The following is a 16,186-nucleotide window of genomic DNA, read 5'->3' as shown; positions in this document are numbered from 1 at the left end:
GGCTACTTCAAAAGAGCACCTAAGGCAAGCATATGCGTGTTCCATCCATGCCTTCGTATTTATGAGCGATTGGTCTCCCCTCCTTTCTTTCAGTGGGTATTTCTCCAGGAGTCAAGTAGCACTTGTTACTTCCCAGCCATTCAAGGAGTCAGGGTTGCTGCAGCACAGTCTTCCTATGTAGCAACTTAAAGGAAAACATGGAAGTGCACACGATTGGATATTTTATTTATTTTTTTCGGAAGGGTATTGTACACCACATATCCCATTGGCAGGAAAGCGCATTCGATGTGTTTAGAAGCCAAACAGTCACTTTCATTTTAACAAACACAATTACAAAGTAAAAATAAACCACAAAATAATGAACCGCATGTTCATAACATACAAAAAATTGCTGCCTACTCAGTAGGTAACTACAACATTCCAACTCCTGAATATATATATATATATATATAAATTTACATTTTTGTAACAAAAATAGACTTTGAGAGGTGTGGGGTTTTTTTTGCTTACATTCTGTCCCCCAGGGCTTTCTCGTGCTCCCTTCCCCACCCATTCCCTGCTCTCCTTTACATTCCTTGAGCAACATCCCTTTCACTTTAAGGCAAGATGCAAAGCATCCATTCACACAAATGCATGACGTCAGCAAGGCTTCACAAAAAGGCACCAAGACTTGTAACTTTAAAAACAAAACTTCTGCCACATGTGAGTGTCTCATCAGGTGATATTTACATAGCATCACTCTAACATGCTCAAATACAGTAAGTGCTGTTCCCAAAGAAGTTTGAAACTCATTACAGCATTGTCACCGAAATAGAATTAACATTTACAAAATATGGCCCTGCAAACTCCAAATAATACAATATGGATATGCAAAGATTTTTCACATCAATAGTACCTAAAGGAAATGAAAACCATGGCACATGTACAATTTACATCAGCTACATACTTAATCAAAAGTCTGTTCTTCCTAATAAAAGACTGTTGTTTACGGGGAAAATTATACTGAACTTATATCCACAGTCCATGCAAATTAAGTCATTCAACAGAGGTGGAAAACTTAAATGGCAGTTGTTTCAGGCAGCTGAAGTTTAAAGAAAACTTAAATAGCCTTGCAACGTATGGTGTTTGGGAGAGTAACTGGAGACTTCATGTCTGGTAATACCAATGGAAAAGGTGAATTCTCCTGTTCCAGAAGGTAATCTCAGCAAATCTCAATTGTCCTTGGAGAAAAGGTTGATGTCATATCTGAAAGAGCTGAGGTCACCTGCGAGCTGAAATTGTTGGTGACCCCTGGAGATGAGAAGGAGGTGGCCACTTGGGTCTGAAAAGTGGCAGTGCCAGAGGGGTAAGTGGTTGCTATAGAAGGAGATGGGAATGTGGTGTGTGCAGGGGAGGGAAATGAGGAGGGAGCAGGCGAGGAATACACTGTGCGCACTGGCGAGGGGTAGGTGGTGGCGATGGAGGAAGGGTAAGATGTAGTCACAGAGGACGAGTAGGCAGGAATTGGGGAAGCAGTTGAGACTGGAGCTGCCTTTTCCACTTTCTTGTCCTTCTGCCTAAGGTGGATTTTAGTGTGTCTCTTCCTCTCATCACTTCTGGCAAACTTTCTGCCACAAATGTCACAGGCAAATGGCTTCTCTCCAGTGTGTGTGCGGATGTGTGTAGTCAAGTGGTCGCTCCTGCTGAAGTTCCGCATGCAAATGCGACACTGGAAAGGTTTCTGTCCCGTGTGGATGCGGATGTGCCGCGTTAGCTCGTCGGACCGTGAAAACCTCCGGTCACAGGACTCCACTGGGCAGGCGTAGGGTCGCTCATGAGGAGGGGTCTTGCTGGGACGGTTTGGGTATTTCCTCATCCTGCTGGGCTTGAGCAGCTGGGACTGATAGTTAGTGTTGAGGGTCTTCAGCTCTTGGGAGCCAGTTTGAGTAGCAAATGCCTTAATGGTGGAGAGCGGTGTGAGGGAAGGCTGCTGTGCTCTGGTCTCAAGGGCAGGGAAGGGCTTCTGGTCAGCCGGAACAAGACTGAGCTCACCCTGCTGCTGAGGGAATAGGTAATCCGGGATCATTGGCACCTGAAAGTTGGTTTTAGCAGCTGAGTAAGCTGGAGGTGGGTACTGGATGGGGGCTCCAGAGTGGTTGGGAAAAGACTGGGTCTGCGGTTCAGGGAAAATGTCAGAGCTGGAGTTTGGGAAAGTTGGTGCAGCTGAATAAATTGGACTGTTCTCACTGGCTTGGACAGAACAGCTCAGAGGGGGGGTCTGCGAGGAGGAGGATGGTGACGATGAAGAAGGCGTAGAGGTCGGAGGTGCATTAGCCATGCCCACCAGCCCACTGACGAGGCTGAAGAGGGGCTCTGGCCATAAAGTGTTGCTAGTGTTGGGGGCCGGCTCTAGGGAGAAGCGCCCTGTGTAGGTTATTGGTGGCAGTCGTGTCGTTTGGTTGGGATAGCTCGTTTCTGGCAGGGTTTTCTCGTTGTTCAGGGAGATCTCGGGGAAAGTGTCTGAAAAGAGAGGAATAGCGATTACTTCCAGCAGCCACTGCAGCTGCTGCCAGCGCTTCGCGAGCCATCCCCACACAGCGCAGCCCCAGATCCTTTGCTTCTGGTTAATTAATAATTGAGCGTAACATATTGCAGCGCCGCTGGCAGGTCTCCAGCAGCAGCGAGCCCGGAGCCGCTGACGCAGACAGGAGAATCCCCCCGCGCAGCCGCCGGGACGGGGGCGCCGCTGCAGCGCGGAGCCCCCGCAGGCGCCGGCTGCCCCCGCGGCGGACCGGGACTCCCCGCCCGCCCGCCCGGGCGAGGCCAGCGCGCTTACCTGCCGCCAGGTGCTCGAAGTGTTGCTCCCCGGGCTCCCCGGCGGCCCCGAAGCCCGCGCTCTCGGGCGCCCCGGGGGGGGCAAGGAACTGCGGGCCCCCGCCGCTGAGCAGCATCATCTCCTCCAGCTTGGGATAATGAGTGTCCATGGCAGGGGGCGAGTGCGGGAAGGTGCCGAAGGGGTCGGAGATCTGCAGCGGGGGCAGGAGCTGCATCTCTGCCTTGGCCGCGGCCATCAGGGCGCCGGGCTCGGGCCCTGACGTGTGGTGGCGCTGCCGCCGGGGCCCCGGCGGACGGGCCGGCTGCGGCGAGGCGGCCGTCGCCCGCTGCGTGCCCCGCGCCGCGGTCGCCCCGGCGCTGCCCGCTGAAAGTGCTCGGCTGCCCGCCCGCCCGCCCGGGGCTCCCCCCGGCTCTGCCCGCTGGAAGCGCTGGACTCCCCGCCCGCCCCGGAGCCGCCTCTATATATCGGGTTCCACCGGCCGCAGCCCGCCCCGGCCCTGACGTACATGGCCATATATGGAAAGCAGGAAGCCCTTATATGGATGCGGGCTGGAGGACCCCCGCCTGGCGTCAGCGCCTGGCACCGGGGAAAGCCGGGCCGCGGGGGCCCCGCCCGCCTCGGGCCGGGAGCCCCGCGCCCGGTGAGGGCCCGTCCCCCGCCCCGGGCAGCGTGGCCGCAGCGCTGCCGCAGCGCCGCTGGCCCCGGGGCGCGGGGTCTCCGGCCCCCGTCCGCCCCGGCGAGCCCGCCGGAAGCCCCCGCCGCACTTTCCATATTAGGAAATAACCTTATAAGTCTCGGTTCCGGCGGAGGCTTCCCGCTCCTTATTTGGCGATTCCGGCCCCGGCTGGGGGCGGGGGGGCGCGGGGAGCCCGGGCACGGGAGCCAGGTTGCCGCCGGGCCGCGCGCCCGCCCTTGGACCGCGGGAGCGCGCGGAGGCCCCGGGAGCGCGAATCCACCGCCCGGGCAAGCGGCACCGGGCTGTTGACGAGCTCCCCCCAGACCCCGCCGCCGCCGCGCTCCCGCGGGCAGAGCGCCCGGTCACTCCCAACCCAATTTGCTTGACTCGCACTGCTCGCCTCCCCTCGTCTGCGCGGAGGCGCCGCGCCCCTGCAGCCCCGATGCGGAGCAGCTTTCTGGGGGCTGCCTGCTCCCGGAAAAGGGGCATCTCTGGGACTCCGGAGGCCTGCCAGCAGCGCCCTGCGGCGCCCGCGCCCGTCGAGAGCCGAGGAGCTGAGCCCGCAGCGCCAGAACGGGGCAGACCCAGGCTCTCTCTGTGCGCCTCCGTCACGCAGCGTATAATGGTGCACTGCCAAAACCAGAACCCCAGGTACCGCACGGCCGCAGCCGCCATTGACTTCGGCGCGACGCCAAGTGACAGCGCTCTAGCCCCTGCTCTCGCGCCCTTAGGGTCGTCCCTTGGCGGAGCGGCGGCTCCTTCCTGCCCGCCGTCCCCGCAGACAAGGGCTGCCCTCCGCCCCGGCTCCCGGCCCGAGGCAGAACGCACGGTGCGGAGCTGCGGGAAGGCACTTCCCGGGCCGGGCGGGGGGAGCCTCCCGCACTATAAATAGGCGCTCGACGCGGCCGCCGCCCCGCCCCGCCCGGGAGGCCCCGCTGCCGGCGCGCCGCGGCGCGGGGCTCCCCTGGCGCCGGGCCAGGCGGCACCGGCGACGCAGTGCGGCCGCAGTGCGCCTGCGCGGCCGCCGCAGCGAGGGCTTCCCCGCAGTGCGCGGGGCTCCGTGGGCGGAGCGCGTGGGTAGCAGCTGCCGTTGGCCGCGCCGCGGGCACGGAGCGTCGCTCGGCCGCGCGGCGCGGGCGGGGGCTCCGAATGAGGCGGCCCTGGAGCACCGTGGCGTGCGGCAGCCCCTGCTCGGCGGCGGCGCGGAGCTTGCCGGGACGCCTGCTCGCCGCGGCTCTGTGCTTAGCCGCGGGCGGCGCCGCCTTCGCCTCCTTTACGGCGCGGTGTCGGCGCCGGCGGCGCTCCGGCCGTGGGCTGCGTGCGGGCAGGGACACACAGCTTCCAGGCTTCACGGCCGGCCGCAGGATTGCCCTTTCCCCGCGGAAGCCCTGCGCAAAGCAGAGCCACTCGGCTCGGGTGCTCGGCAGCCCTGTCGTGACGTGGGGACGCAGCTGTATAAATCACAGTGCTTAGGCTCTGCCGCCTCTCGCATTCATATTCAAGTTGCGCCCACCGGCAGGGCTCAGTCTGCCAACTTTATTATAGATGATTTAAACCCTGTCGTGTACTGTCTTAACAGTTACTGTATTTAAGGCCGTTTCTTGTCATTAACACTGACCAAAGTGTCTCGTAGTGGTGCAGCCTAAAGTCTGTTAAGGGTTGCAGCCACACAAACGCCTCCAGGGAAAACATGGAAAGCTCTGGCTTACCTGCAGCCTGTATTACTCAAGGGCAGCTAGTAAACCTCTGTTCTTTACGGCTTACTCTTTATGGAGAGAAATGGCACTGTCAGTGCACTAGGCCCAAGCTCTACTTTGAAAATGTGATTTGGTGCTTGGGTTTGTTTTTTGCTTTTTTCCCCCAAATTCAAGTACCTGCTGCAGGTTTTGAGAAGTCCCATACAGAATGATTACAGCTAGTTTGATTGCCATCTGCCTGTCACTGCTTGGAACCCTGTCAGAAGGGGGAGAGTAGCAGAACTGGACTTTTTCTACAGATGCTGTAGTTTCGTTTGGCTCTTGAGAGTCTTAGTGACATTGCAGAATGTTGTTTCAACAAGTGCCTGATTCCCAGAGAATTTCACTCATACACCCTGTATATGTTAGGCTTGATATTCCTTTTTAACTGAAGTACGTAATTCTGAAAAGCTCTTTGGTTTTTGGGTTGTTTTTTCTTTTTCAAAATCTGAAATCACGGTGAGGTGCAAAATCTATTACTTGATTTCTTTTCAGTTACCTTAATTTTTATCAACATAATTCTAATTTAACAACTCACATAAGAGAAAGCAAGAGACCTGCTTCGGAGTTGCAGACAGAGCAATGTAACTAGCTTGAGCTGCACATAAACTGCAACAACAGGCTGTTTTGTAACAGATCCTCTATCATTCTGGTGAGGGTTCCGGCTTCAGTGAAGTACTGGAGAGGCCACAGTTGACTCACAACCTGGACAAAGAGCTAGGAAATCACCTGTTGTCGTTCACGCACTGGGACAGACAACCTCTGCTGGTTTTCTGAACTCACATTCTGTGTTCTGTTTTCTTTTTTTGAATACAATATCACGTATAAAGCAATTACATTAAAAGAGTTTGATTTTTACTACTGAAAACCGAGACCTGTTCAGTTCATCCATCCAGCCATGTGTTAGACTGAGGGGTGTTACGGTCAGATTGGAACTTGTGAATGAAACCTTTTGTAGTAAGTGGAGCTTCTAGCTATTAGATTAAGGTATGATCTGTGTTTTGTTTTCTAGGTAGCTTAGTTTGAATGTTCAAAGAATTTGCAACTGTAGATCAGTGTTTTAAAAATCATACCTTTCCAAAATGGCAATGTTTTAATGAAGTTGTGACACTTAATGCTCCCAGTGAACACACAGAAGTGCAAGGCTTTGCCGCTGGATCAGTGATTATTTTGTTTGAAAGTTTAATAATTTTGTTTATGATTGTCTAATAAATAAACACGTGCAATACTCTGGGTCTCCTTGAAAGTCCATCGCCATCAAAGGTACTATTTGTCTCTCAATACATTTTAGTAAGAGCAATGCTCTTTCAAAGACACAGAGTGAGGAATGCTATGGGGTGAGGGAAAGAGAAGAGAGAACAGGGTATTAAGCTATGGATAAATCACCCATCTCAAGTCCTTGGAAAGTGCTAGTCTCTGCTTCAAGTTTACATAAGAGTGAATAAAAAATCTACACTAGTAGATTTCTCCTTTTTAAAATTTAATTTGGTATTGCAATACTAGTGTCCTTTTCTATTCTCCCATTCAGAGGGAACTTTTTCAGCAGCATTTTTTTCCACACTTAAACAATAAATTATTGATAACGTAGTTACATGAATACTGCTATGGCAATGGCATCAGACAATTTGACAGATTAAAATTCCCCAGTTTGCAACAAAATTTATTGAAAGGCTCATTTTTTCCCCTTACATATTCACTCAAGCACTTTTTCTCTCTTTTGCACTAGAATGTATCATGTCATCATATGTATTAGCCAATTGTTTTAAGAATCTTGCATGCAAGTTACCAGTGACAGTTTGCTTAAAAATCCCTATACATAGTAGATGTTTTCTGTCACCTTTCCTACCTCTTAATAGTCTAGCAAACACTACATGCTGCTTCAAGAAACAACTTCAACATGCTGCTTTGCAAATTCACAGCAAACATTGGGCTTTTCACAGAATCAAAGGATCTTAAGGGCTGGAAAAGGGACCTTTTAGAGATCATCTAGTCCAATCCCCCTGCCAGAGCAGGACCTCCTAGAATAGGTCACACAGTTGGGTTTTGAATATCTCCAGAGAAGGAGACACAACGACTCATCTGGGCAGCCTGTTCCAGCACCCCATTGCCCTCACAGTGAAGTTTTTCCTTCTGTTCCTTTGGAACCTCTTATATTCCAGCTTGTACCCATTGCCCCTTGTCCTATCATTGGCCATTACTGAGAACAGCCTGGCTCCATTCTCCTGACATTCACCCTTTAAATATTTGTAAACATTAATGAGATCGCCCCTCAGTCTCCTCCAAGCTAAAGAGCCCCAGCTCCCTCATCATAAGAGAAATGCTCCACTCAGTGGAGCACTCATCTTGGTGGCCCTGTGCTGAACTCTCTCCAGCAGCTCCCTGTCCTTCTTGAACTGAGGGACCCAGAACTAGACACAATATTCCAGAGTAAACTCTGGTTTATTTTGAATAACTGATTTTCAATGACTGTTAGATCTAGAGAAATTACCACCTCCAATAGTTTGGAACGTCTCCCCTGGACAACTGCAAGAGTGATCGAGTATTTGAAAGGAAAATGTTGTGGCTATTCCAAAGAGGCACAACTTACCACACGGTCCTGGGCCCTGGCCAGTATCTACCAAACATTGCTCAACATTAGGCAGCACCCTCAGGCTGGAGAGAGGGGGCAGGGAATTAGATCGACATGCACTATGGCTGCTCAAACCCCACTGACAGGCACTGCAGCTGAGTCAGAGAACAAACCTGTAACTGGTATCAGTTGCCTCTATACAGAAAAAGAAATATTGAATGTGAAAGTCAGCTCATTTAGTAAGGGAAGAAATTCCTGCTACAAAGGTGGCGGAGGAAGAAGTGGATGAAGCAGGGCCATCACAAGAAGGAAGAGGAGGCAGAAGTCATGAACGAAGACAGTTACCACCCAACTCCAATCTCCAGATATCTGGGGTCACTCTCCAGATACAGGTAGGAGATGAAAGAACAGTTTATCCCTTTTTGCTCGTTTGACATTGTTGCTGGTAGTAGACCTTGCACACTGTTGTTCCCTTGCCCTACTCTTTACTTTGTACCACACTAATCTGTTGGCATTCAAGATCATTCACACCAGTCACACTACGGCAAGTAACTGCTAGCACTTATTTTCTTTAGTAGAAAGACCAAGGAAATCAAAGAAAGACGCTTTGGGATCCAACCCTTTTTTCTATGGTGGTCTTCCTGAGTGGTGGTACTTGTAGCTGAGCATTCTTAAGATACAGGAAGGACAATTCCATTAAAAGTGGTATACAGAACTGAAATTAGGAAGAAAATGACAGTTCAGTAAATAGCTGTGCTTAGACAGTTCTATTAATAAGGAATGTCAACAGTAGTTCATCTATGTCTGACTGAGGGATTAAAAAAGAAAAGAAACAAGGCTTGCTTATTTATTCTACTAGAAGTTGAACAGAATGGGTAGGTGGGGGGGGAGTGTGGAGTTATCACATGATCTGAGTTTATCTGGCTGAAAATGATACATCTTTAGTAAGTCAGCATTTGAGGTTCCCACTATTGTCAGTGGAGCAAGGCAGGACCTGAAGAAGCCAATTCATCGTACTTCATTTATGTACCTGCCCTAGATGTGCTGGATCCCTCTCTGCAGACATGTCTCAGATGACCACAGAAAGATTCTGCCTGTGTTTTCTGCATCCACGTGTAATCTTTTTGAGAATTAAGAATTAGCTGCGATGAATCCTGGGTTTTGTTTTGCTTGCTTGCTTAGTAGAAGCTGATACAAACTATTTTACATTCCTCTCCAAAGTAACTTTCAATGTTTATTTTTAAAATGTTGTTTCATTCAAACAGCTTTGTTATGTTATTGTGCTAGTGAAAACAGCTTTGTGTATCAGTTTTTTTTCCTAACTGCTGGTTTCATGACCGCAGCTTACTTTCAGGTCTTGCCAGGCTGTACTGTGACTAAAAGTAAAGTGATCATTGTTACTGTTGGCAATGGATATAACTGAGTTCAACACTGAATGCAAGAGAAGTTAATCAACATTCTTATCTTTGTAATTTGTCTGGTGTTCTAATGTAGGTTTTCTTATAACTACGTGCACTTTCCCTTTATCCACATAGTTTCCTTGAGTCTGCAATGCCTGCTGACTTTTGGCAAAATTCAGTCATTTTCTTTCAGAGATGTCAGTTTTGCCTGGACACAAAGTGATAACAGCAGCAATCATAATTTCTCTAGGTCTCTCACTAGCTGTTTAAATACACTTGCTTCCAATTGTCTTTATCCCAAACCTCCAGTTACCTTATTCTGTTTCCTTCTCTATTTCTTGTGTGCTGTTTTTAACATTGCAGACTGCAAAACAAGTTTACATAGATGTCCCTATAAAAAGTTTTATTATTGTTTAATTTTATCAATATTTATTACGTTGTATAAAAAAGATGTTGAATAATAAAAGTTAGAAACAAGAGGGAGCATTCCAGCTTTTGAAAGAAATGCTGTGGTTTCTTCTCTTACCCCCCAGAACCAAGCCATCTGATATAAAAAGCTGTGGCCTTTTTATGTATAGTATTGTAGGACATTGTATAGATATTTGAAACCTATTTATCATTCATTTTGCTTTCTGTCCAGTTCCATCCATTGCAACAAAAAGCCTTATGCCTTTAGACAGAGGCGCAGAGAGGAAGAAAACAAATGCACTCATAAATGAAAACGTAAAGATTCGTAAATTTAAGCAGCCTTTTCAATGCTATAAGGAGCGAGGAACAGATTTTTATCAGCGCTTTCTGAAGGCGTGGCTGTGCTCCAACGCCCGAGGCGGCCGCCCCCGCGTTTGCCGCAGAGTGCGCAGCCTGTTGCGGCCGGCGGGTGCCGGGCGGGCAGCGGCGCGGCGTTGGCAGCGGGGCTGGCGCACCGCAAGAGGGAACTGTGCCCCGCGGCTGCGGCGGCAGCGGGGCCGCGCCTCCCCGCACGAAGGGGAGCGCGGCTTGTGTAAGAACCAGGTTGCTTGCTTGTGTTTTTTCCCCTTGATCTGAGACATTAGAGATACGCAGAAATATGACGTCACCAATTTGCCTCCGAAATCTAAAGCAGCGAAGGTTTCCCTCAGGCTTTCATGCTCTGATTTGAACAGATCCTTTAAAAATAGCTCACATGACTTAAAAAACTTTATGAGTCTGTAAAGGTTGTGTCACCGCAAAAAAAGGAGTTGTCCTCCACTACTTGAAGTATTCAAACACTTGCCCTAGACCCTAAGAGTCCCCGTGCTCTGGTGAACTCGGCTTAGATAACTTAGATATCTCCAGCTTAGACAGCTGGGCTGTGGTTGCTAAGAGACAATGCTTACCTTGGTTCATTGTCAGCGCTGTGACAAATGGTATTAGGTCTGCTATGGTATCAGGATGAGTAAGATGATTAACTGTTTTAAAGGCCGTTGTCTATTGTCGCTGCAGAATTGTTGTATGAGAAATATTAGAAAGGTAGAGGTAAGTAAGGAAGAAAGGCAAAGCAGATAACAATTATGAGCATTCAACAGGTACTGTCAGTGACAGATGGCGTGCTTGTGACACAAGCACTGATTTTCCTCCTTCGGTAGTAACCATTTCACACATTCACATTCTTCAGGACAAAAATCACTGATTCCAGATACTGTATGTGTATGTGTCTTTAGAGATGAAAGGTTGTTGAAGATGCCAGGCGGACTCAAGTGTACTAAAGGTAAGTAAGGCTTCTGACAGTTGATTAACTTTTCATTTGGGTAGAGAGGAAGGAAATATAAATGATAAGCAGATAATCTTGCCAAAGCAAACTAAGGCCTAGCAAGGCCATCAACATCTGTACTGTAGCACCCTGGATGAACATTGTTGTGGTTTAATCCTAGCTGGCAACTAAGCCCCACACAGCCTCTTGCTCACCACACACCCACACCCCTGCATGGGGGGACAGAGGAGAGAATCAGAAGGGTAAAAGTGAGAAAACTCATGGATTGCAATACAGCTTAATAAATAAGACAGTAAATTGTTGTTTACTTACAACACTAAGTAAACAACATAGACTGACCTTATTGTGTTGCACAAGACACAAAATCGTGTAGTCTATTATGTCCAAAAACTCTTTTGACAGAAACGTACTTAGGACTGGGGAGCTGCCTGCCACATACCCCTCTAGACACCCTATTCCTGTGATCAAGAGGCTATCTCCAAGATATCAAGACAGCAGGTACCTTCGAGGCCACCTCTCTCCTTCTTTGTACCCAGGTACTTTACATCACATGGCCTGGTACATAATTAGCAATGACTCTTTCGTGTGATGCACATGTACTTAGAGCTGCTGACTGATGTGTGTGGCAGAGCTCACACTGATATTATCTTGGTTAACTCAAACCTGACACAGCCTCTCTGTCTATACATGTCTTGTTTGCCTGTATGTACCGTAGTGACCTCTTTTGACTTCAGCAGTGCAACTCTGTCTTGCTGCTCTGGCTCAGGTATGTTTGGCAGGAGATATTGATCGACTCCTTAGAGCTCCTCCCACACTCCTGAAAGATATGCCGTGCTGGCACATGCTTGTAGGCAAAGGCCCAGACTATCCATAGGCCCTATAACCATTGGTAAATGGTAATTTTCCAAAACAACTTGGATAGACTGTGCCACACTGCTGTGCTTACATAGGAGGTCTTATCTCTTTCTAAATTTCAAACTTACTGCATCACTGCCTTGCTGAAGACTGGCAGGCAGCAGTACCAATCAATGCACAAAGTGCTGGGAGCAGCCAGGATGTAGGGCTCTCCCTCAGATGATACTGTAGACGTCAAAAGTAAAAATCCCAAGCAATTTAATATCTAGTAGTGTCTCAAGATACGTAAGAATGGACTATTGGCCAGATGCAGTCAGCTGAGACCTCTGAACTCTAAAAGCACGTTTCACACTGTTATGTAGATGCCTAGTCTAGATTCATTGCTTTGTAGAGCATTTGCTGCGAGCAATCTCTCCATGGATTTTAAAACCACAGAACTGATGTCAACCAGTGCATTGAGTGTGTGCTTCCAACAGATAGAGGAACAAGGGATGTGAGTGGAGTGCGATATCCTTGTGACTTAGTAAATAATGGCTTTAGCAAAAGGGATAGAGTCAAGGGACACAATACAGGGGAAAACCAGGGCACAGGCTGGGACAGCAAGAGGAAGTTAAGCTTCCCTCTTGTCATGGAAGAAAAAACAATAGCAATCATGCCTAATGTGCTTCTAGGACTCCACAAAATGTTTGTGTTCCAAATACAATCACTGTATCATTTTGAGACTACTCCCATTGCAGATAGTCTGTCTAGTGGGAGAGGAGGTATGGACTATGTAATGAGCCATCTGCAAATGCCTGGGAAAGTAGTCATTCCTAGAAACTATGAGCGTGGTCCTGTGCTGTGACAAGAGGCTGTTGTTCAGTTTAAACTGCCTCACTTCATTTTCCATGGAGTAGAGTGAGACTGACGGGCTGTAAATATGGTAAGACAGAAAATGAGCCCCAGAAAAAGCCATTCTACATGTCTTAAGTACTTTGGCAGTGAACTGGAAGCCCTCTGCTCTTCTGTGTCTGTTCTTGGTCACTTCCCACTGCTTCTGGCAACGTGTAACACACGTGCACAAGTGAAAAAAAATAAAGGAACACTGCTTGTCAGCCTTCCAGAAGCATTTTCTATAGGAAAAAAGTGAACATCAGTGAAGCAAGGTGCAAGAGGCCTAAGAAGGTTCTTGTGGAAGATAAAGGATCAGGAGTTTCTGGCAGCAGCGCAGCCTCATTCACACTGATGTTGGCCACAGTCATTGGCACAAGGAGCCTCTGACTATGTTTGGTTTTTTTTTAAAACAGGCTTTCTTTTTTATAAAACCAACCTGAGTAGGGCACTATTCACTCTGAGCTATTTGTTGGAATGTTGAGATCAGAGGGAAAGTCTGGAACAAGGAAGATATATCTGTGCCACATAGTTTGTGGATTTCTGAAGGGGAAACCAACCCGCCAGTCTTTTATAATAAGGTAACTAGCTTGATGGATGAGGGGAAAACAGTTGATGTTCTTTACGTTGACTTCAGTAAGGTAATCTCTTTGTTAATAACCTAGACTACACCCTCAGCAAGTTTACAGATGGTACAAAACCAGGAGGAATGGCTGATACATCAGATGATGGTGCTGCTATTCCGAGGGATTGGACAGGCTGGAGAATTGGACCAAGAGGAATCTTGTGATGTTCAGGCAAGGGAAAACATAAAGTCCTGCAGCTCAGGAGGAATAACCCTGCAGCAGTATATGCAGGGGGCGACTGGCTGGAAAGTAGTTTTGCCTGGAAGGACCTTGGGGTCCCAGTGGACAAGGAGGTGAGCATGAGCCAAGAATGTGTCTTCACAGAAAAGGAGGGCAAGAGCAGCATGCTGGGCTGCATTAGGACAAGCATTGTCAGCAGGCCAAGGGAGGTGATCCTTCCTCTCTACTCATCACTGGTAGAGGCCTCACCTGGAACACTGTGTCCAATTCTGAGCTTCCCAATACAGGAAAGATGTGGACTTACTGGAGCAGAGGGCCAAAAAGATTAAGGGACTGGTAGAGCATCTTTCATATGTAGAGGCTAAGAGGGCTGGGACTGTTGATCCTAGAGAAGGCTCAGGAGAGTGTGGGGAAGAAGTTTTATCAATGTGTATGAACACCTGATGAGAGGGAATGAGGAAAAGAGAGAGACAGACTCTTCTCAGCTGTGCCTGCTGACAGGACAAGAGGCAATGGGCACAAACTGAAATCCAGGAAGTTCAGCCTGAAAGCAAGAAAACTTTTTTTTGTTAGTGTGAAGGCAGTTCAACACTAACTAGTTAAGCAGACAGTTTGTGGACTCTCCCCAAAGTCCAGCTAGACATGGTCCTGGGCAACCTGCTTGAGCAGGGCAAGGGAGTTGGACTAGTTGATCTCAAGAGTCCCTTCCAACCTAAGGAATGTATGATTTTGTAAATATTGACTATTCTTACAACAAACCTTGCCACACAAGCAGTAGGTATGATGTTTGCATTATTAAAATAGAATCTGTGCCCAGTGATGTCAGATCTGCACGTGCTCCTACTTGTTCATAAAGTCAACAAGTGTATATCACAGTGCTGCTCTTCACCTCTACAGGAGCAGAGTAAATACATAAATCTCCCTGTGATAAGATCTGAACTGCAGCTTCTGAACATCTTCTTCTCCTTGCTACACATGCAACACCAGAGTTCACATTGTAAGCTAAGACAATGAGGCATCTGTAGGTACAAAAGAAAACCCACTCAGCTGTATGTGAAAATGCATTTGATATGATTGCATTTTTTTTCCTTACAGAACATACTCTTTGCAACAAGTGGGGTCTTATTTTTTTTTCTATTTGGCCATGTCACTACCAAAAAAAAGTATTGCAGGCTTTTTATGTCAGACAGTATGGCACAGGAAATATTTCTGTCACATTTCCTGTAAGTTAGAAGGATTTAAACACTCATTAAGCTCAGCCCAACAGACAGAACAGAAGATTAAAAGTATCACAACAGATCACTGCAGAAACAAGGCTTTTGCTAGCTACTTTTTAAAGTCACCTTGTTTCGTCCTCTTACAAGTAATTTCAAACCATTTCCAAGAGAAATCTAACAGTTCTCTCCTTCTTGGGCTGCCATATGTGAACTCAGGTACAGATGCATTGGGAACAGAAGGGCTGCAAGGCGCTGTACGTTTCCCAGTCTGTAAATTAAAGCCAGGGCAGCTCCAGTTGCTTCTGCTGTTAAGTTACCTGGTTTAGGGTCTTCTTTCTTTTCACAAGTAGAATTTGAACAAAACCCCCCTCATACTAAGCAGTTATAAGCAAACACACATGTTTACAGAGATGTTTCTCTAAACTTCAGCGATGAGTGAGTTTATGGCCCAGAGTAGAAGTCAGAGTGATTTTCCAGATGAGAGGAGGGTCAAAAAAAAGAAATGATCTCCTGATATAGCTATTAATAGATGCTTTAAAAATATTTAGAAAAGAGTGAGAAGCCACAGAGAAAATGCTATTTGCTTCTCTCTTCTCATCTGGCTAAACCAGAACATCTTAAGTGATAATGCACTAAGCTCAATCATGTAAAATTAAATTCTAAGCCATGCCACTGGGCTCAAGGTCAGATGGATCATTCTATGGTCATCTTTTCTGATACTACTCACCCTTCCCTCTCTGCTTGTAATAACAAAAAGCAAAGACTATTATAGAGCCAGGTTAGCTGCAAAGCCCGTAAAAGGTGTTCAAACAGCAGCATACATTTCAAATGAATGACAGTTCCCAAGTCCAGGGCATCTAATGTTGGAGAATATCTCACTTCCTTAAACACAGTGTCTCAAATTTTTCAGTGCTTCAGTAATATAAATTGTCCTAGAATCAGCTTTCAACTGATCAGTATCATTACATCTTTTCCTGGAGTAATGAAGTTCTTTTTCCTTTAGAAGTTCTTTAGAGATGGTTTTCAAACCATCCCTTAGCTGTAACTACACAAGCATCTTACAGTACGGCAGGTTATCTTGTCTTTCAATCAATCTTGTGGATTTTCTCCACCTCCTTTGCAATTTTTCAGTACCCATTTTGAAGTCTGGTTCCTAAAACTCAACACATGATCCCACAGCAAGCTCATTAATTCTACATACAAAAATAACTCTGTATCTTTATTCCTTTTTTTCTAGTCCTCTACTTAAAGAACTCAGAAATACATTTGTTTCCATAATGACAGCATTGGCCAGTCAGATGATGCCTATTTTAAACATGCCCAATAATGCAGCTGTCACAAGTAGCAAATAGGGTAAAGTTTAAACGATTTTTCCTAAGCAAGTTATTTTTTAAATGCCATGAGGCATTTTGTTCAGTTGAGTGATTTATTAAGCCTCACAATTTGCTGCTTTGACAACTCAGCACTACATTATTAAACTGCACTTTTTATTTGTAAATGGAAAGATTTTTAA

General features: G+C 47.5%; 1 protein-coding gene across 1 annotated transcript; it reads right to left on the bottom strand.

The window, feature by feature from the left end:
- Positions 1-208: 208 nt before the first annotated feature.
- EGR1 (early growth response 1) lies at positions 209-3,230 on the bottom strand. Its single transcript, XM_062002353.1, has 2 exons — positions 2,816-3,230; positions 209-2,499 (listed from the first exon to the last, which is right to left on the bottom strand). Exons 1-2 carry the CDS (start codon positions 3,048-3,050, stop codon positions 1,202-1,204), a joined length of 1,533 nt encoding a protein of 510 aa, XP_061858337.1. The 5' UTR covers positions 3,051-3,230; the 3' UTR covers positions 209-1,201.
- Positions 3,231-16,186: the final 12,956 nt, after the last annotated feature.

Source organism: Colius striatus, chromosome 9, assembly GCF_028858725.1.
Source record: "Colius striatus isolate bColStr4 chromosome 9, bColStr4.1.hap1, whole genome shotgun sequence".
Taxonomy (NCBI): Eukaryota; Metazoa; Chordata; class Aves; order Coliiformes; family Coliidae; genus Colius; species Colius striatus.
This window is presented reverse-complemented; position numbering and strand designations above follow the sequence as displayed.

What these genes read in the sequence shown, in the direction of transcription:
- EGR1 (XM_062002353.1), bottom strand. Translation starts at nt 3,050, where the DNA reads ATGGCCGCGGCCAAGGCAGAGATGCAGCTCCTGCCCCCGCTGCAGATC. An exon ending in CTTCGAGCACCTGGCGGCAG is followed by an intron (nt 2,500 to 2,815) that starts GTAAGCGCGCTG and finishes CTCTCTTTTCAG; the next exon opens with ACACTTTCCCCGAGATCTCC.